The sequence below is a fragment of the Dendrobium catenatum genome, unplaced genomic scaffold (assembly GCF_001605985.2).
Source record: "Dendrobium catenatum unplaced genomic scaffold, ASM160598v2 fragScaff_scaffold_853, whole genome shotgun sequence".
NCBI lineage: Eukaryota > Viridiplantae > Streptophyta > Magnoliopsida > Asparagales > Orchidaceae > Dendrobium > Dendrobium catenatum.
In genome coordinates this window covers 799162-822169 of record NW_021319315.1, presented here as the reverse complement: position 1 = coordinate 822169, position 23008 = coordinate 799162, and the positions used below count along the sequence as shown (strand labels likewise).

Below are 23008 nucleotides of genomic sequence, written 5' to 3'. Positions count from 1 at the left end.
CCTTGTTTAGCCTGATGGTTTGCTTTTTTTGGTTGGTTTGTTTCCCGTTTTCATTTTTTTTTAAGTTCAGTGCTCTTATTCTCTTTCTTTTAGTTATTTGCAAGTTGTTTTTGGTTAGAGGTGTTGATTGTAGGCTTGTGGGGTGGTGTTTCGTCGTGCTCTCCCTTTAGAACTTCCTTTGGTTGCTGCTCCAATTTTTGTGGGCTCTTTGAATTTTCTGTGGCGCGTTGTCTTCTTGTGGATCTTCAGGCTAATCCTTAGTTGTATGCCTTCAGGAAATGAAAAGGCCTTTCATTTATTGCCCTTTTTTTTGTGGTTTCGATCACATTCTCGCCACTAAACGATCAATCTTTGTTGCAGATCCTTTTTGGGTATGCTTCTTGCCATATTTTTCTTCTCTCTATGTACTTAGTTTGGGATCTTAAACTCCATAGATTTTCTTTTGATTGTATTTTGTAGCTATTTGAGCTTTAGTTGAGTTTTTGATGCCATTTAAAAACTTTGTCAAATTAACAAGTAAGCCCATCTTTGAATTTCCTCTAAAAAATAAGCAAAACAAATAAAAGGTTAAAAATAATTAACCAACCGCAGGAAATTACCGGCTGTGTTGGCCGCCGGAAAGCTGTCGGAAAATTTAGTCGTCGAAAATTGACTGCCGCAATTTGTTTCCTACGCGGTTTATACCGGCAGTTAACAAACCACCAAAAAACCTCCGGTAGTTTTCAAAACTGCCAGAAAATTTATACTAACCTCCAGAAAAAATTGTCAATAATTGACAATTTTACTATAATGAGAGAGAAAGAAGCCCTTATAGCAAAAGACTAAACGTGGTGAGAAGCAGAATCAATATATTATTTTTTGTTGTCTAGCTCTCTTCTTTAGAATAGGTTATTGTCTTCCACCTCAATCCCTAACATATAAAAAATGGCATTTTGTCTTTATTCATATGAAGTGCAAATTCATCACGCTACTTTATAGAAAAATAGGATAATATTTGATCTAATAGCGACAATGAATATAGATCTATCTTCCTAAATCATATTATCATATAATCATATCTTTTATTAGAGATCTATACTGTTTATTCTCTTGCCTTTATTTATTTACTTGTAAGTTTTATCATCATCACTTTCCTAACAAAATTCTTCTGCTACCATCACAAATATCTCAGCACTCAACAATAGAATTCAACAACCACCTGTTACTAAGAAAAGCTGATTTTTCAATAATTTTAAAAAGATCAGATTAACAATTATTGAAGATTAACTCTAAGATCTCAGATCAACTCTCCCCAAAAATATTTTTGTTGATCGATTAGAGCTCTATAATAAATAAATAAAAAAATATTTAATTATGTTGAATGCTGCACGAAGAATAAATTAATACTTGAAAATATGAAGGCCCTGATCTCGCTGCACCTTCGTTTCTCTTTCGGTACTTTTTCCTGCTCTGGTCGCTGAGATCCCAAAGACAGTGGATGTGATACCATAAGCCCCAGCTGAGAGCCCAGCTTCCATCCACGTTATCTTTTCAGCAACTTGCTCTGTTTCCTTCAAAAAAATTCAATAATTAACAGTCTTTTCAGGAAAATGGAGGGCAACAAAGTGGAGAAATTATTCTGTGCGGTCACCGAACGGTTCAAAGAGGAATTAGAATGCGTCACATCATCTGGTACTGAACATTACACAGCAACGATACACAGAAAAAATGATATGACGTATTCTCATTCTTCTATGGATGCTGTTCGGTGATCACATAAAATAATTTCTCCAATAAATTAGCAAATAATAATAGAGAAAGTTACAAATATTATATAATCAAAATTATATTCCTCCAAAATAAGCAAAATTTTATAAATAAATATAAAATCATTTGAACTGCTTGATATTTAGCCGAACAAGCCGAACCGGACGGTCCACTATAGCGAACCGGATGAGAATCATCCGAAAGAAACGTAGAAAACTTGCAACTTTAGTGGTCTTACGTAATACTATTCGTTTTTTCCTTTTACATCATCATATAATTTTATTTACAAACTCCACCTCCACTACCAAGCCAAGCATATCTTTACACCCTTCAGTCTTTAACATTATTACAACATCACCCACAAAGCGCCCCTACCTCCCGAAGCCTAGGAACAAGCCGCCCACTAAGATGCAGCGCCATAAGCCCCTCAATTCCACCGACGGGCTCCCCGCCGATGAACATCGCCGGCATCATGGCGACCGGAGCCGCTGCAGGATCTTCAGTCTCGTCGAGCTCGATGACGGTGGGGTGGACACCAACGGCGGCGAGCAGCCTCTTCATGACGTGGCACATGCAGCAAGAGCTCCGGCTAAATATTACCACGGGGCTCTCTTCTATCAGCCTCTCCACTCTCTTCTCCGGCGGCTCTCCGGCGTCGATTGTTAGCGCTGCGGCCGGCCGCTTCTTGGATTCCGCCACCGCGTCGTTTCTCATGGCTGGCGTAGATGTCAGGGGAGTTGTGTTGAAGAGGAGGATGGAGCTATTAATAAAGATATTTCACATGGAGGGTGACGTCACGTGATGGCGAAGGGAGCAGCGTGATCGGCGGGCTCGCGTCACGTGGACTGCGAAGGGCTCAGGTTGCGTCATGTGGTGCCCGCAAAGAGCTACAGTTATAACTTATCATGCGCGGGCGCCAACATTGGATGATGTAAGCATACTATAGATCCCGTTAGGCAAGGAGGACCCATACCAAGGAGAGATTATTAGGTGCGGAGTGCGTAAGGGAAGAATCGTCCGCATAAGTATTGGATATCTAGCAGTATTTGCACTCGGTACCGCTGGGTACCGCTGGGTATTCAATGTTTGTGCGATTGGTGCGCACCCCGCATCTATTAATTTTTCCGTAACAAGAGAGTTTGGAGTTAAGCATTAGGAGAAACTACAACCTAATCAAAGAAATTGACATTGAGCATGGGATTCTCTCCTCCGACAATTCCAATGCCTTCATCAGCCACTACTCCAATTAGTTTAACTCTCCCCTTCCCAATCACCCCAATCCCATAACTATCCCGCCCAAAAACACTATCCCGACCCACCTCCTTCTCTCTCTAATTACCCTGTCATTGTGGAAGAAATCAAGAACATCATCTTCTTGGGTCCCTCTTTTTCTTCTACCGATCTAGACTGATTCACATTCAAATTTTACAAAACTACTTGGAACACAATTGTCTTTGAAATTTGTGATGTGGTGCTCTCTTTCTTCTCTACTGCCTACATGCCCATACAAGAGAAAGCCATGGTTGTTGCATTAATTCCTAAATTCTCACATGCCAACAACCACTACAGGAAAACAGCTCATTTCCGACAGAATTTCCGGCGGAAATAAAATCGTCACAAATTCCGGCGGATTTTCCAGTGGCTTTCCGACGGAAATTTTTCAACGAATTTCCGACATAATTTTTTATTGGTTTTCCGACGAATTTTTTCCGAATGCATTTCAGGCGGAATTTCAGACGGAAATTAAAAAAATTAAGTTAAATTAAATTATTTAAATTAAATATTTTTTATTTTAAAATATAACTTAAATTATTGAATTTATTCAGGCAAGGCGGACTGGGGCGGCTCGGGCGAGGCGGTTCAAGCAGGCGGACAAAGTTGGCCGTGGCTTCAGCGCTGAGCGCTGTGTCCACCGTGTGCGAGCTGGGGTCCTGGAGCAGCGGGCCGGTTGGCTGTAACTGATTTTTTTTTCTTGAAATTCCGGCTCATTAAAAATTCGACGGAAATATTTTCCTGCGAAAAATCCGTCGGAAATACGTCAGAAATGTTTCCGGCGAATTATTTTACGCCGGAAGTCCTTTTTCGATGCGCGTGTAACCGGCGATAAAATTTCCGCCGGAAATGTAATTTTCTGACAGATTATGGCCATTTTCCGACGAAAATGTCCGCCGAAAAATGATATTTTTCCTGTAGTGAACATTAAAGATTTTAGACCAATCTCTTTATGCAATTTAATTTATAAGTTTATTGCTAAAATCATTGATAATAGGATGAAAGCTGTGATGCCTCTTATCATCAACCCTAGCCAAGGGGCTTTCATTCAGGAGAAGATTATCTCTTACAACATTCTTTTTGCATCTGACTTGCTTGGGGACTTCAACCAGAAGGTTAAGGATAAGTTATTTTATGCCAAATTCGATATTACCAAAGCATATGATACCGTCTCTAGAGAATTTCTCTTTCAGAGACTAATAGCAAAGGGTTTTCTTGAGAGGTTCATTTCATGCATCAAAGCTTGTATCAAAGATATTCAATTCACTTCTCCATTTGCATTAACCGCGCACTTGAAGGGTTCTTTAATTCCACCTCCAGGCTTCATTAGGGTTGCCCTCTATGTCCCTACCTCTTCAGTATTGTTATGGATGTCTTGTCGTCTTGTTTTGACATAGCTACCACTAACTGGAGCTTCACCGGCTTGGATGCTAGTAGTGTCTCGATTTCCCATTTACTCTATGCCGACGACATACTTGTATTCGGAAAAGCTTTGTTGAAGAATGCTTCCACTCTTAACAATATTTTGCACCATTTTGCTACTTCCTCGAGTCTTCATGTCATTCCTTTGAAAAGTACTATCTTATTCTCCAAAGGCTGCCCACAAACTCCCCAAATCAGACCCATTCACAATCTCACTCAATCTGATTCTCCTATGAAATACCTAGGCCTTCATATCTTCTACAAAAAATTAATTAAGGCAATCTGATTTCCAACCCCTCTTATAGAAAATTACTACCTCTTTGGAAGGTGGAAAGCTAAAACTCTGTACTTCGTTGACATAATCCAATATTAAACATTCACTATATACAACACGTTGGTTTACTGAATCAGGGGCTCCTTCATACCCAAAGGCAGCTGTAAACTAATAAACAGGATGTGCTCTAGATTTATTTACTTCGGTAATGTTAACATGAGGAAACTTTATGTTATTGCGTGGAAAGACACTTGCAAATCGAAACCTAACGGTCGCGTAGGCATCCCTTCTATATACTCTCTTTACCATGCTTTTTGTTCCTTTCTTTTGTCGAGGTTCCTTAGCTCTGATAATCTTCTGTTTGATTGGTGGCACTATAAATATCAATCCCCATGAAAATGCATATTACACCACATATGTCGGCATACTTAAAGCATATTTGTACTGTTGCTGGTAATATTAGAAGCCGCATCATTCTTTCCATCTACACTTCCAACAAACTTTCTTTACTCTGGGACTAGTGGTGCAATGTTTTTTTTTTATTGCTGATTTGACTAACAACAAATTCATTGAGAACAACCTTCCCACCTTCTCTACTTGGGGCTTTTCCAAAGTCATCATTAATGATAAATGTGCACTCTCGAATCCCTTCCCACCTTCAATAGCCTCTAAGAACAGTCTAATCCCTATTACTGAGTTCAACATCACACATCTATGACTGGCTAAAAGGATTTTTTTTTCTTCTCAACCTTTGGTTAGTTGGCCCAATTATGTTTGGCATACATTTGGAAGGTGGAAAGCTAAAACTCTGTACTTCGTTGACATAATCCAATATTAAACATTCACTATATACAACACGTTGGTTTACTGAATCAGGGGCTCCTTCATACCCAAAGGCAGCTGTAAACTAATAAACAGGATGTGCTCTAGATTTATTTACTTCGGTAATGTTAACATGAGGAAACTTTATGTTATTGCGTGGAAAGACACTTGCAAATCGAAACCTAACGGTCGCGTAGGCATCCCTTCTATATACTCTCTTTACCATGCTTTTTGTTCCTTTCTTTTGTCGAGGTTCCTTAGCTCTGATAATCTTCTGTTTGATTGGTGGCACTATAAATATCAATCCCCATGAAAATGCATATTACACCACATATGTCGGCATACTTAAAGCATATTTGTACAATTGCTGGTAATATTAGAAGCTGCATCATTCTTTCCATCTACACTTCCAATAAACTTTCTTTACTCTGGGACTAGTGGTGCAATGGTTTTTTTTTGTTGCTGATTTGACTAACAACAAATTCATTGAGAACAATCTTCCCACCTTCTCTACTTGGGGCTTTTCCAAAGTCATCATTAATGATAAATGTGCACTTTCGAATCCCTTCCCACCTTCAATAGCCTCTAAGAACAGTCTAATCCCTATTACTGAGTTCAACATCAAACATCTATGACTGGCTAAAAGGAAAAAAAAAATTTGTACTTTTTTTTTTCTTCTCAACCTTTGGTTAGTTGGCCCAATTATGTTTGACATAAAAGATAATCTCTTCGTTTCTCTGTGTTTGCATGGTTGGATTTTGAGGGTCGGCTTAAAATTGTCAACGTGCTTGCTTTCCGTGGGACACCTTCCACAAATATTTGCCCATTACACTTCTCCGACCAAGAATCCCACTCCTATCTTTTTTCGAATGTCACTACTCTTTCTCTATTATCCCGAGCTTCGTGCCTTGGCTGAGTGATCTTCTTATGCGACTGAACCTCCACCAATCATTTGGCAGTATCTTTGAGCAGGGGGTGTCTGGCTCTTTAAAAAACTTCTATCTGTTAATTACTTGTGCGACCAATTATAGCATTTGGAGAGCACAAAACGACAGAATTTTTGGTGGAACATTTGACTGTCATACCACTATTATTGTTAAAATAAAATAGGCTATCTCGAGTAAAATTTCATTATAGAAGGATCATCATATCATGTTATTTTATACTTGTTATAACTATTATTTTTTGGTTGTGTGGCTGATGTTTAGTGTTACAGTTTGTCGATGGGGCACCTCAGTGTCAATTGCTCCTTTTCTCCTCCGTTGCGTGGGGCTATCGCTTTTGGAATGACAAAATGAAGGCTAGTGTCTTCCAACTGCCCTTTGGATGGCCTATTGGAAACCAAGGGCTCAACTTTGCGGCCTTGTTTTGAACCTTTGTAGCATCCTAAGTCCTTCAGTGATGTTTATATATATATATATATAATCAATCTTTAGGTCAGCACGTTTATATATTTAAATTTATTATATTTTATATTAAAATTTTATCATAATATAATAAGTATTTTATTTTTGGGGATAATTCAGATTAATGATTAAATTATTTCATATTTAATAGATTTTATTCATATTTGTTGAAATAAATCAACTACATCCCTAATCAAGGAAACCATGTCCAATTATTTTGGATGAGGAGCTCGTCCTAGGCTCCAAGGATTGAAAGCTTTATCAGTAAGTGCTATATTATAGTTGTTGCTTATTCATAAGTGAAAGCGAGAAGAAATAATAGACTTCACTATAGGTGTTTTGAGATTGAGATATCGACATGATACTTTATTGTGGTATGCTTGGCAAAGTCTGGCCATTTCCTTCTAATCTAATAGACTAAATTTGTAGATAGGTTGGCTCAAGTGTATATTTGAGAAATTATTAGATTGTATGGATCATTATTTTTTATCGTGATAGTAGATTTACTTTTAGGCTGTGAAGAGGTATTCAACAATGGCTAGGAACAAAACTGCATTTCAATATAAGTTTTCATTTATAAATGGATGGACAATCTGAAAGAACTATTAAAATATTAGAAGATCTCAGATTATATATACTGAATTTTCATGAAATTTAGAAAGATCATATTTCTCTGATTGAATTTACATAAAATAATAGTTTCAGATCTAGCTAGGATAGGCATAGTCCCTTACGAAGTCTTGTATGGTAGGAAATGAATGACACATTTGACTTGGATAGAGGAAGGAAAAAGAAATTTGGTAGAGCTAACTTTGATAAATAATGCTACTGAAAAAATTCACCTGATTATAGATATATTAAAAGTTATACAAGATAGGAAGGATGATACTATGATGTGAATAATGGTCATGTATGTTTTAGATTATGGATTTTCTATATGTAAAGACAAGTCCGATTTAAAGTATAAACATGTTTTGAAAAGAAGGAAAGCTAAGTTCAAGACACATTGGACCTTCTAAAGTGATTAAAAGACTCGAAAATTTTGCTTTTTATTTTTTATTACCTTAACACATGTCCGAGATTCATAATATGTTTCACATATCTTCTTTGAGAAAATTGTTATCTGATTCTGAAAGTCAAATGTTTGAAAATGATAGAGTGATATAGCGTGATCTGAGTTATAAAGAGGAGTCTAAAATAATTTTAGTATATGTTGTTAGAAAATTAAGAAGTAACTAAATTCTAATGTTTAAAGTGAAGTACTAAAAGCATCAATCAAATAGAGAAGCTATTTGGGAAAAAGAAATTGATATGAGATAATTGTACCCTGGGGTGTCAATTTCGGGTCACGGGTCGGATTTGGGTTGAACCCGAAATTGACCCAACACTATTCGGGTTAGGGTCGACCCGACCCGTTTTTGCAAACGGGTTGATTTTCTGGACTCGAACCCGACCCACTTCGGGTTCGGGTCAACCCGACCCCACTTGTTTTAGCAGCGACAGCGGGCAGGCACGACCGCTCGAGTGCGCGGCGCGTTAGGGCAGACGCGGACAACGTTCGCGTATGGAATTAACATTTTGTGAAAAATATATTATATATGTTTATAATTTAATTTAAATTATTTTTAAACTTTTGAGTTGATTTAAATAAAAATTATTTAGTTCTAGTGTTCTTTATGGGGTATTTAATTTAAAATTTTAATATGCATGGAGCATGGCTCCAGTCCATATGGAAAAATTTAGAGAGGCTGACTCGCCATAAATTTTGTAGGGTGTATTGTTGAAGGATTTCCGATGGATTTGTCCAAAAAAATCCATTGCGAAATGCGGTGGGCTTTTTGGCCGAACTTTTCGTAGAAAATATTGAAAAAAATATATAGTCGATAATCTACTGAAATTTCTGGCGGAATTTCTAGTAGAATGGCCACTGAAAATTTCCTGCAAAATATTTTTTCAAAAATTTGGTGGATATTTCTGACCCTTATTCCATCAATACTTCTTTCACTACCCCTTTATTAAAGATTACCAACGAATATATTGACAGAAACCTATAGCAACTTACGAAAAAAATTCCAGCCATTCGGCATTTCAATGGAACAATTTAAATTTAAAAATTTATAACAGTTTATGCAAACATATTATAACTTTAAAATAACACTATAAGCTAAAAATAATAAGAAAAAAATGTTTAAAAACTAATATATCGTACATTCAAATTACAATAGTTATATTTAAATTGTCTAAATTTTATTGTCAAATTAAATATAAACTTGATAGCATTTTGTAATAAATATAAAACATCTAATCTAATTGTTGCGTCCTAGAATATTCACGACAATAGAGAAGTATAAAGTTTAAGGTCTTAGTTTTGTACGAAGATTCATCACGCATACATACATATAAAAATAGAGGGTGTAGCGTTCATAAAAGAGACCAAATTTTTTACATGGAAAAACCCTGAATAGGGAAAAATCTATGGGGCTTGACCCAGTTTTGAATGAATCCACCAGTATTTATAGTTGATTACAAATGAGGCCCTTCCTTGGGGGGAAGTCCATGGCTTGATGTAACAAATATACATTATATGGAGTGCATTACATGGTGGGAATAAGAAAAATCACAATTGATACATTTGTTTGGTCCGTAGAACCATAGTCTGCGGGCGACGAAGGTCGGTCATATTCTGGTGACGGTAGTCGAAGGGGATTATAGTTAGGTTATAGAGGTCATAAGGACTATAGTTGGTGGGTGATAGTAGCCATAAATATCATTATCCGACAATAGATGTCGGAAGGACCTCAGTCGGCAAGCGATGGAGGTCGGAAGCTCGACGATTGGCAGAAGTTTAACGTCGGGTAGAAGTCAAATGAAAGTCTAGCTACATGCAAAAGTCTGGCGAGAAGTCTGGGTAGATGTCCGACAAAAACCCGACGACGGGTAGAAGTCTGGCATCAAATAGAAATCCGGCGACAAGTGGAAGTTTGGCATCGGGTAGAAGTTCAACGAAATTTAGGCGACGGGCAAAAGTCCGGCGACGGGCAGAAGTCTGACGTTAGGTAGAAATCTGGCAAAGAGTTGAAGTTTGGCGTCAGGTAGAAGTCCGATGAAAGTACGGAGACGAGTATAAGTCTTATGATGGGCAGAAGACCGACGACAAGAAGAATTCCGGCGACGGGTATAAAGTTCGACGTCAAGTAGAAATCCGACGACGGGTGCAAGTTTGGCGTCGGGTAGAAGTCCGACGATGGGCATAAGTTTGATGTCGGGAAGAAATCCGATTACGGGCAGAAGTTTGGCGTTGGATAGAAGTCTGACGACGGGCATAAGTCTAGCGGTGGTCAAGTAGGAGTTTCTTCATTCTCTCCTATTTCTTTCTTCTCTTCTTGCTTGGTCCTTCTTCTATGATAAATGATGAGTCTATTTATAGTTTTTTGAGAGTGACATGACTACTAAATAAGAGGAAATTCAGTGTTAAATTGAGAGTAGTTTGAATTGATGGTCGTTGTTGATTCCCTTGATCATAGATCATTTATTAGACATTTGAATGTCTTAATGATATTAGAATTTTGAGATATTGGGCTCATTGGATTTGTATCGTTGAGCAGCTCAATTCGACTATAAGCATGTCACATTTGGAGACTGTTTGGTAATCCAAATTATATTTTGAACCTTCTGAATATGCTTTAGGTCATTGATTTGGACTCATTTGGGCTCAGATTGAGTTGAATTTGGTGTCGTTTGGTTCTTATTTTTGAGTCATTAAATTCAACTATAAGTTTGATGAAATCAAAGTTTAGATGGTTTTCAATTTAAATTTTGAAGTTTTCAACTTGATTTTGCATCAAGATTCGTGCCCAAACAACATAATTTTTTGATAATATATCAGTTGCCCCCTATTTTCATACATCGAAGCTCTAGAAGTTCAAAAATATTTTCATATTTTTTGGAGAATTTTTAGAGGCAATTTGTCATTCCAAAATATTTCAAAGTGCACAAAATTGCTTAAAATGGCTTTGTTAAGTTTCAGAAGTGTCAAAATTGAGTCCAGAAAGTCGAAAAATGATTCCAAATGCTAAAGAAATGTCCGATTTGAACTTTCTGGGTCGAAAATTCTAGCCAGAAAGAGCAAAGGCCGTCGAATAATTTTTCAATATATATATATTGATCCGGGCCCACACTTTTTTTGCATATTTTGGCGGGTGGCGGAACAGTGCCGCCTGCCTCTTTTATTATTATTATTTTATTTATTTTGGGGCCCACATGACTTTTTTTCTATGTCCCATGAAGGGGCCCTAATAGAGCTTAATTTTTTTCTAGGTGGGGCCGTCCTTTTTTCAATTCTGAAAATTAAATAAAAGGACCAAAAAATTTCCAGAAACTCTTAGAGATATTTTTAAAAAACTTAAATAATTTGGAGGCAAATTTCCCCCCAAATTTCAAATCATTTCCATCTATTTTCCTCCTACAAATAGACCCTTTTGGGTAAGGGAAAAATGCTTCTTTCTCTCTTCTCCCTTCTCCTTCTAACTTTCTTACAGTTGAAATATTCTGCTATTTTTAGTAGGTGGCATCCCCTACTTAAATTCAGTTCCCATCTCCTTGTGTAGATGTTAGAATTTTTTGCCTTCTTCCCTTTTCTTCTCATCTGATCTTCTTCTTACATTAGAGACATTTCATTGTCTTTGGTAGGTGACATCCCCTACTCAAATTTTTGTGCCCATCTCTTGTTTAGAAGTTATAATTTTTATCATTCCCCTCCTTTTTTCTTATCATGTGTTCTTTTTCTTACATTAGAGACATTCCATTATTTTAGATAGGTGACATCCCCTATCAAATTTTAGTGCCCCTCTCATATATAAAAGAAGATTTCTCCTCCTTTCTTTTTCTTCTTCTTTTATTTTCTTCTTATATTAGAGGCATTCCACTGTTTGAGATATGTGGCATCTCCTATCAAACTTTAGTGCCCCTCTTTTATGTAGAAGGAGATTTTTTCCTCCTTTTTTCTTCTCTTCCAAATCTTCTTCTTACAATAGAGGCATTCCACTATTCAAGATAGGTGGCATCCCCTATCGAGCTTCAATGCCCCTCTTTTGTATAGAAGAAGTTACGATGAGAGACTATCTTATTAATAGACGACCTTTGATAGGAGAAGATCAACTATTGCATGTATACGAGGGTTACTTGAGAAGATCTGACTGTAATAGTATTCAGGAGGAGAACTAGAGGTTATTAGTAGATAAGGAGAATTTTGATTCTCTTTGTGCAGAAGTCCATCAGCGATCGACGATCGAGTAGAAGTTGTCTGATGTTGATCGATGGTTGGGTGGAGAGTTGAAGGAGATAGTTAGAGAGTGTATTGCCAATAGAAAAGTGAGAAGCTCATGATGGTTGATATGAGGAGAATGACCAATGGTGGATATCTTGTGAAAGACTAATGATGGTGGTGATCCAATTATATTTTGCTAAGACAATATACATCCATACTGACATATGCGGATATCAACTATTCATGATTGAAGGGGTCAAAGCAATGTGTCATGTCAGTAGTCTGTCGATACACTTATGGTGGTTGTGCACTAGCGATTGGATAGCGATGGTCTAACATTAGTAGTTCAATAATAATACTTATATAAGGACATTGGTTGGGTGATTGCTGTCCAACAATTATGATCATGTAGTGAGAGTTTATCATGAGTGGTTTAACAATGACAATAACCTGATGATTATGGTCTAACAATGATAGTTAGATATTGAAAATTGGGCGATGAAGGTCTAATTATGTTGTGGTTTGGTTGTAGTGATCGACCGTGGTTCGCCGTCAACACTAAGATAAAAAAGGTCTAACGGTGATGGTAAGTTAGCAAATGTTCGACAATAATAGTCAGTCGATAGTCTTACAATAATGATTGGAGGTGGTTCGATAATGGTGATCGGGCAATGAAGGTCTAACGATAGTGCTCGGACATTAGTACTTAGGTGGAGCTTCAATGATTTTTAAGACTTTGAGCTCTCTTAAATCTCTAGCCAAAGAATCCTCTTCATGTATAAAGTAGATGTCTATTTAATTATAAAATTTGCAGATTGATATACCCATAAATATGTAGAAAATTAAGAATATTCTATTGAACGATATATATTGATTCCATTAATCATAAAATATTTATTAGCATTTAAGTGTCATATCATTATCATAATTAAGTAATACTAAGATCTTTGGATTTATCTTGTCAAGACACTCAATCTTATTATAAGCATGCCGAGTTCATATATCATTTGATATCTGTTGACCTCGATTTTGCCCAGAACCTTGGTCAAAAGGTTGACTTGGTCAAATTGAGTGCGTAATGCATGTAAGCATTCTTTATCGCTAAAAGATGGATTTCCCACTATAAGCCAAGCCCTTTATGTTTCCTCGGCACTGATCACGTGGCGCTTCCGACGACCGTCGAAGTCTCCGTCGCGCTTAGTGGGCCGTCCATTGACGACGGCACGTCAAAGTTGACGGATAGACTAGCACAAAAGAGTGCCGTGACGTGTCTTCGACGCGTCACTGCGTGGCGTTATAGTAAAATTTGGCAAAAATAAGGGCGTTCTTAAAATTAGTTAACATCCCCGCGTAGATTACAATACCGGACTACAATACCGGAGATAGGCCAATTGGAAGAGAGAGAGAGAGAATCTGATAAGATGGATTCGAACCTTTCGGTGCTCCGGCCAATGGGAAAGATACATGAAAAGATGTTGACGTGCCATGCCAACGTGGCAACATAGATCAGTTATGCTAAGGGAATGGTTAGTTTGAAGTAAAGTGCAAAGTAAATCAAATAGATAAGTTTTCACTTTTATAAAATATAAGTAATCACTATTTACTCATTATTTATGGATATTTTAGAATTTTTTTGGCAGGTGAGCCAAAGGTAATTAGAAGTTAGTACACTCGAATGTCGGATGCAATGAAAGAGAGACGGACCCTCCCATTAGGACAAGTAATTTAGCATATATTTTAGAATTTAGATAGGATCACTATCTAAAAGTTAATATTTTTACGACAGTTTATAGCAGCAGTTTTAAAGCCAGCGTGATTTTAACCGCTGCTAAATTCACTGTTGAAAAGTCAAAGTTTCCACAATATTTTAGAGCAGTGGTTTGCAAACCATCAGCTAAGGCATGCCGCTCATAAATCTACTATCTCCTCCTTTCGTGCCCTAGCCAACACATTCTCCTTATTGACCGCAGCTTTGTCTTCCTAGATCTCCATTCGATGATTATTCACGCAGAATTAGAAAGCCCTGATGCCGAAGTCACCCATCTCAACGCTGAATTCTATCATCCAAATGACGAATCCACCCATACTAATGCTGAGTCATGCCATCTCGATGTCTAATCGACCCATCTTGATGCGTCTAAACATCCCATTTGCCTCCTAAGCTAGCAGTGAGTGGAGGAAGGCTAGATGGAGAGGCTGATGCTGCTGCTGGAGGTGTCTCCAATTTCTGGTAAATAAATTTTAGCAAAAAAGAGATGTAAGGACATTTTAACTTTCAAAAACAACTGCTCTGCCTTATTTGGAAATTAAATTAGCTCATCATTCTCTTCAATACTCAGCTTTTTTTAAAGAGGCCATACTACTCAGTGGCTCCATTAGCAACACTGATGGTTCACTTAGAATGAGATTATTAACTTTGTCATGACAATTATAAGTTGTAAATTAAAAATAAAATTGCTAAATGATGACACTTCTATAATTTCTTCAAATATGACTTTTACATTTGATTTAAGTGTACAGTTAGGCATTAAGTTCCTCTTTCAATAAAATATTGCATAATGTGTAATGATTCAAATAATATTTGAGTGAAATCATGTGTTATAATTTATAATTTGATCAAAAAATTTGATTTTTAACATTATATATTTTTAAACCTATTATACCCTTTAGCTGTGATTTTATACCTACTAAAATCGCAATTAAAGTCATTTTACAACATCACTCATAAAATTGCTATAAAAGCTTTTCTAGCAAACACAAATATAGTGAATTTGCAACGGTTTGAAATCCGCAGCAAATAAACTAGTAGGTATTTAAACCGCTGTAGTAGGTTCATAAAAAGTGTTGTGAAAATTTGATTTATTAATAGTGAATCTTAGAATGTAGGTTCTCTTACATAAAAATTAATGTAATTAATTGCTATTATGATTCATAGGAAGATAAATATTTTATATATTCAGGAAACTAAATGAGTTAGAGAGAAGACTAATGAGATTAATAATTTGGGATTTAAACTTTGATATTCTAGTATAAGTCATACTAGAGATAGCATTGATGGGATTATAGATAATAGTTTGAAGGATAATGTTATATAAATTGATAGAATATAAAATAGAATTGTAGCTTTAAAGATTATTATTGATGTTAAGATTATTAATATTATAAGTGCTTATGCTCTTCAAGTAAGTTTGGATATATATTTAAAATTAAAATTTTGAAATAATTTATAAGAATTAATTTAAAAGACACATATTGAAGAAAGAATTTTCAGTGGAGGAGATTTAAATGGATATCTTTGTAGAGAAGCAGAAAATTATACTAAATTTTACTCTATCTTATGATTTTATAATTACTAATACCTTATTTAAGAAAAAATATGAGTATCTCATCAGTTATAAGAATGTATATAGAAAAACTCAAATTGATTATTTTCTTAATTATAAGAAAATAGATTGTTTAGATTACAAAGATTGTAAAGTTATTATGAGTAAAAGTTTATGTATCCAACATCACTTCTTAATTTTGGAGTTTAACATGAAGGGACAAAATCTGAAAAATATAGTAAAATGTTATTCTAAGAGTAGATGGGAAAATTTAAAGAACAATAACAAAAATATTTTGAGAGTAAGATTCAAGATTTTAAAATTTTATTTGTGTAGGAAGAAGAGAATATTATGCCGAAAAAAGTAGCTAGTAATATTAAGAATGTTGCAAAGGATGTGCTTAGAGTTTCAAAAAGAAAATCCACTACAGGAAAACAGCTTATTTTGGGCTAAATTTCCGGCGAAAATAAATTCGTCACCAATTCCGGCGGCATTTCCGGCGGATTACCGACGAAACATTTTCCGACAGATTTTCCGGCAGATTTCCGGCCAAATTTTTGATTGGTTTTCCGACATAATATTTCCGACGAAATTCTGAAAAAAAAGACTATAATAAATATTTATAATTAATTATTTTATTAAATTAAGTTAAATAATTAATAACTTATTATCAAAAAATATTTTAATTAGATTTTATTAAATTAAATTAATTAAATAATAATTAATACTTCAGTATTAAATTAAATATTATTAAACTAATAATTAATTATCAAAGTAAATTATTTATGGTTGTTAAAATAAATTTATTAAATTAGATTACATTAATTAATTTGATTAAACAAGTAACAGCTTTTGTTTAAATTTAATAAAAGAACCAAATATAACAGATTTGAATAAGCGGCATAGTGGTTGGGGCCTCTATGAAGGTTTGGCGAGGGTTCAAATCCCGCCTAAGGCAGGTCATGTTGTGCGGGTCCGCTAGCCACGGGTGGTGCAGTCATTTGACTGTTGTGGTCTGGTTTCTGGAGCGTATTCGGTTTGGCGGGGCTGGTGCAGCCCGTGAGTGAGTTTCTCGGGCTTGCTGGGATGGCTGATCCGATAGTTCTTTTTTACTTTTTTTATTTTTTAAATTCCGGCGCAAAATAGTCCGCCAGAAATTGTACCGGCGAAAGTATTACTCAGGAAATATTTCCGGTGGCCTATTTTACGCCGGAGCTGCTTTTCTGACGCGCGTTTTATCGTTAGAAAAAAATATGTCGGAAATCCGCCGGAAATGCTAATTTCCTACGGATTTTGGGCATTTTCCTACGGATTTTGGTCGCCGGCAAGACACGAATTTCCTGTAGTGATCTCCTAATAAAAAAATAGTTGTTGTTGGAATTAAAAAATATTAAAAATAAGAAGTTTTGTTAAAATAATTATCTTAGATGTAAAATACCAAAAAGATATAAAGAGGCTCATAAGGTGCTAAGAATTTAATCTGTGATGCAAATATTTTAGCTTTTAATGATTTATATAATAGCTTGATTTCTAAAGAGGACGAAAGATATAAGTATAAGTTAGCCAAATAAAAAGATGTGAGTAGTAAAGATTTAGTTCAAGTGAAATGCATTAAGGATGAAGATCAAAAGTACTTTTTTAGAAAAGGATATTCAAGAAAGGTCGATGAAATATTTCATTAAGCTTTTTAATGAAGATTGTGATAATATGATTGACTTTAGTGACCTTAGCACTCTAAATGAAAATGGAGATGTTTATTTTTATCAGCGTATTAATAAAACTAAAAGTAGAGAGGCTTTAGAGTAAATGAAGTACTGTAGAAGAACTATTGGACCTGATGATATTCCAATAGAGGGTTGGAAATGCTTAGGAGATGAAGGAATTTCTTAGCTTACTAAACTTTATAATATTACTTTGAAGGTTGAAAAGATGTCAAATGAGTTTGTTGATTCCTAATTTTAAGAATAAAGGTGATGCAGAAGATTATACAAATTATAAAGGAATTAAGTTGATGTGTCATACTTTAAAATTTTGGGAGTGTTATGGAGTATAAGTTATGACGTGATACTAATGTTTCTCAAAATCATTTTGGATTCATGCCGGGTAGGTCTACTATGGAAGCTATTCATTTATTGAGAAAGTTGATGGAGAAGTTTAGAGAGAATAAGGAGGATTTATATATGATATTTATTGATTTAGAAAAAGCATATGATAAAGTTATAAGAGATGTGCTATGGAGAGTCCTAGAAAGGAAAGAGGTTAATAATGCTTATATTGAAGTCATTAGGGATATGTATGTAGGAGCTATTACTTATGTTTAAATGCAAGGTGGTTTGACCAAGTATTTTCCTATTTCAGTTTAATCAAATCAAGGATCGGCCATAAGCCCTTATCTTTTTTTCTTTAGTAATGGATATTCTTACTAGACATTTGCAAGAGGATGTACCCCGGTGTATGATTTTTGTTGATGATATTCTTCTTGTTGATAAGACTAGAGGGGGAGTTGAAGGTAAACTCAAATTATGGAGTTCAACCTCAGAGTCTAAAGGTTTTTGTTTGAGTAGATCTAAAACAAAATATATAGAGTGTAATTTTAGTATAATTATATCTAGTGGGGGTTTGTGACTTTGAGCGATCAAGTCATTAATAAGTGTAATTATTTTAGATATCTTGGGTCTATTGTTCAGAGTGATTGTGGGATAGATAGGAATATTATTAGTAGAATTCAAATTGGATGGTTGATCTGATGTGTGATAGAAAAGTGCCACTCGGCATAAGGGAAAATTTTATAAGATGGTGGTGAGATCTGCAGTGCTTTATGGTATAGAATATTGGCCATTAAAAGAGATGCATAATATTATGTTAAGTGTTGCTGAGATGAGGATGCTCAGGTGGATGAGTGGATTTACTCTTGAGGACAAGAACAAAATGAGCATATCTATGAAAAGGGTTGGAGAAGCTCCAGTGACATATAAGATTAGAGAGAGTTGTCTTAGATGGTTTGGTCATGTCAAATGACAGCCATCTAATGACCTCGTTAGGAGAGTAGATGTGTTAGATTTGACCTATGTTAAGAAAGGCAGTGGTAGACCTAAAAAGACTTGTTAGAAAGTATTAGAAATGACATTTCTTTATTAGTGTTAAATGAGATGTTGATTCTTAACAGGACATAATGGAGAAAAAAGATTCATGTAGCTGACCTCACGTAGTGGGATAATTAAAGACTTGATGTTTTGTGGTCATTTTTTATTTAAAATTAATGAAGTTTTTTTTTTTATTTAAGGTGCTAATGCAGTTGTAGTTTATAAAAAAAAGATATTAAATGAGAATTCTAGGTTTAAAATAGTTCATAATGCTCTGATTTTACTAACTCTGCATACACCCAACTAAACAGAAAAAATAGTTCCTTTACATTCACTTTAAACCAAACAACCTCAAAATATTTACTTTACACTGCATTAACTTTACAACTAAACAAATATTCCTTAAGTATAAAATATGTTGAATAAGATATGAAATCTAACAACTTTTAATAATAAAATAAAACAAATTAATAATTTTTTAAAAACTTTTAATATTTTTTGCGTGGGAGTAGATTTAATATTGTTTGTTTAAAACTAAATTATTCATTAAAAAAATAAAAATATACAAGAAATATAACAGTGAAATAGTTGGTAAAATTGAAAGATAGAAATTTAAGTTTCATTTGAGACAACTTATTACTTTCTTGATTTAATATTGCAATCATAATTTTTATTTGGTCACTACTTGTTCATTATATTTTTCAATATATTTTTTGGGCAAAAAAATTGCTTTCCATAGCAAATACGCTCGTTCCTTGTTTTATTTTTTTTGTCCTATAATGCAACACAATCACATGTAATCCTTAGATACCTTATATTTATGATATTGATGTTTATTGTTATTGCCTTTGTAGTCATATCTGAGCCCAAATTTATCTTCGCCATCTGTCACCTTTATATAACATATGTTAGTTGTTTTTCTGTGAGCATTACTGGCTGTATTCGATGAATTATATCTTCACCTAACTACTTTTTGGCTTCTTTCTCCTTTCTTTTTTTTTTTTCGTTCAGGATAGATTATTTTGTATAGCTTTTTAGATTACTTTTGCCTTTCAGATGTTTTTTCTTTGAATATAGATTTCTTTGGGATAGCTTTTTCACTATATTTTAAAGTAGTTTTTTAGTACAATTTATCATTTTAAATTAAATATTTTTATTATAATGTGTTCTTATTCAGTGAGTTCAAAACCACGTAATTTTAAAATAATTAAGACATTTAAATGTCTTACAAATATAGAATTAACATTTAAGCTCTTATATAAGTTTTATCCAAAAAAAAGTTTTATACCATATTATATGATCGAGAGCATTAATAAGGGTCATCTAAAGAAGTATTTGAGAATTTTGGTTAAAATTATCAAAATGCTACTCAATAAAATTATAAATAGACTTTCATTATTCAATTTAAATATAGCATAGGCATTTGTAGAACTCCACAGCTCTATTAAATGATTGATGTTAATGATCACTAGCAACAATTGATTGTTGCTTAAAAAATTATCCTCTGACCATCATTGCTAGATTATTCTCACCTTAGTACTATATCTTAGTTGTTGTTAGTCACTAACAACACTGATATCCATCACCATTCCTTAATCACCTTCATTAACCTTTAATGCTTCTCCAATATTCTCTACTACAACAATAAATGGTTAAATTAGCATTCTATACTTCATACTGTCATCATATTCAATTCAAAGGAAGAGCGAATATTTGTGAACTCACTTGTATAGTGAAATATTTCAACTGCATAACATTATTATTAAAAGCTAATGAGATGAAGCCAAGAAAAATGTTTTAGGGAGAAAAAATATGGTGGAGGTTTCAAACCTAATTACTAAGCATTACCATTTTAATGAATATGAGATCGTATTTTACATTCTGGGGGTGATGAAATTTTGCTCGTTGATGTCCCTATAACTGTTATCCCTAATGGTGATATGTTTGTTCACCTGGTGAGGAATGACAATGCAAGGCAAGTTGATTGGTTACATGATAGCAATTCCTCTGGTGGGGAGGATTTTTCTAAGAGTGAATAGGACAATTTTGAGTTAAGCCATCGTCAAATTGAGAATGTTGGGTTTTACAAAAACAATGCTAGTTTAGATATTGTAAATCCAAAAAGAAATTAGTTGTTCTTTTTGGAAGTTTTGGTGGTTGTTTCTCGGTTACTTTTGCTATGTTCGTTTCTTGCGATGTTGGATCGAGATAGGATTATGATGAAGCAGTTATTTTGCACGCACCTCAGATGGCCAGGGTCTTGTTGGCAACCTCGGTAGTTCTTACTTGTTAGTTTTACTGGTTTGGTGTTATGTCGCTTTGGGATTCTGGTTGTTTCTTTAGTATCTCATTGGATGGCCCTTTCCTGGCAATCAGGTCGCGGTCTGAGTCCATTTACTTACCAGATCCTTTGCTTAGCTTGGTTGGTTAATTTGTTGCTCCTGATCGGGTGCCTACTGTATTTGGGTTGCTTCTTGGCTGTTGATCTCTCTTGACCATTTTGCCTATTACTTTGGGTTACTCCTTGGGTGTTGTTGTTCTTTGTGGTGGTTTTTATTGCTTTTGTTGTTTCTTGTAATAGATTGGATTGACGACTCATAGGTTTTGCTTCAAATGTTGTATTTTGTAGAGGGCTCTTGATTCACTAAGGACTTGTATCCGTCTTTTTATTTAACGTGTAAGCCCCATCATGCGGATTTTATTAAAAAAAAAAATTTTGAATATGAGATCATAATAACTATTATATTGACATGTAATTTTATAAGACACAAAACTCAACATGATTCATGACTCAAAATGACCCAAATATTAATAGCATGTGTTTAAATGCTTAAAATAATATAACAGCTCATTACATAGAAATACACTTGTATAGAATATCAGAACTGCAACATAGTAGGTCTTAGAAATATAAATCTAAGATTATAACACTACAATAAAATCTCGTATTATCGGCAGATTTTTGGTGAAATAAGTTTCTTACGGACTAGAAAGGTTTCCAACGAATTTCAGGCAGAAAACTTTTTGTTAGTAAAACGAGCGTCAGAAAATTTTCCGGCAAAAAAAAAATCTGCAAGAAAATTTTTCTTGTTATCTTAATTGACTTTAAAAAATTTGAAACCATTTAATGGAAGTGTGTACACAAGGAATAATTATTAGGTCCGGACACCAGACGTACCTCTACATCCGGAGGCCAATAATATGTCACCACGTGCTCTTACTCTTTACCTCACGGCCCGACGACCTGACCCGGACCGGAACCCAGTATTTCTATGTTCGGGTATTGCTAGGTATTGGTCGATATTGTTGGGTATTGCTTTACAATAACGAGAAATACCGCTCTGTCAAGACCAATAGCTAGCAATACCGGGCAGTACCTAGCAAAACCGGGGTATTGCTCGGTATTGCTCGGTATTATTCGGTATTGCTAGGTATTGGTCTTGACAGAATGGTATTTCTAGTTATTACCGAGCAATATCAAGCAATACCTAACAATACCTCAGTCTGCACAAATCAGCCAATACATAGCAATCTCGGGTCCAGTCCGTGTCAGATCGTCAGGCCGCGCAGTAAAGAGTAAGAGCAAGTGACACTATTTTACTGGTGTCCGAACGTAGAGCTACGTCAGGACACCGGACCTAATAAAAGAGTACATAAGATCAAGCCACATGAACTATCATAAAATATTGATATCCATAAAAAAAGGTAAGCTCATATGCATTAACACTTATCTTTATAATAACTTCATATAATCCTTGTTACCGTTTGAACTGTTCCCAATGAAAACTAATTAAATTTTTATTCTTTTTTAATAATATATCTCTCTAGTCAAATGAAAGTTTCTTTATATAAATAAACACTAGGTTTTTTACTTGTATAAATAGCTAATTATTTAAAAAAATTTAATAAGAAATGTGCAAAATTTATGCAAAAAATGATGCAAATACAATAAAATTTTTTTAATATTACGGACTAGTGATGAATGAGGAAAAGATGACGTCTTAATTAAAAAAAAATGAAAAAAGAAGATAAAGATCAATATATTTCTTGAGCTGACATAACTCAATAAGAATCTCATCGTATCGTAGTTCTTAAGGCTCCATAGAAGTCCTTCAAAGCCCTTCAGTACGAGGGATGATTAATTCATACTAAGCGACTTACAATGATTTTATAACGAAAGTTGACATTCAATACTTAAGATTAGAAATGAAGCTACACTCATTGTTCTTATTCTAATATCTAATTCATTAAAATCAATAGTGATTGAGATGGGATGAGTGGATTTTTTACTAAGAATTAGGGTGGGTGGTTTGATTCAAACAAAGATGTAATTTAATTTTAAACTTAGGCTTCGTTTGGGATGGTTTTCTCTTTGTTTCTTAAAGCAGCTTTTT

General features: G+C 34.8%; 1 protein-coding gene across 1 annotated transcript; it reads right to left on the bottom strand.

Moving 5' to 3' along the window:
• Positions 1–1828: 1828 nt before the first annotated feature.
• LOC110106110 (glutaredoxin-C7) lies at positions 1829–2504 on the bottom strand. The gene has a single exon (XM_020835874.2). The coding sequence runs from the start codon at positions 2458–2460 to the stop codon at positions 2101–2103; it is 360 nt and encodes a 119-aa protein (XP_020691533.1). The 5' UTR covers positions 2461–2504; the 3' UTR covers positions 1829–2100.
• Between the last annotated feature and the right edge of the window lie 20504 nt (positions 2505–23008).

Coding starts and splice junctions, on each gene's coding strand:
- LOC110106110 (XM_020835874.2), bottom strand. CDS start 2,460: ATGAGAAACGACGCGGTGGCGGAATCCAAGAAGCGGCCGGCCGCAGCG.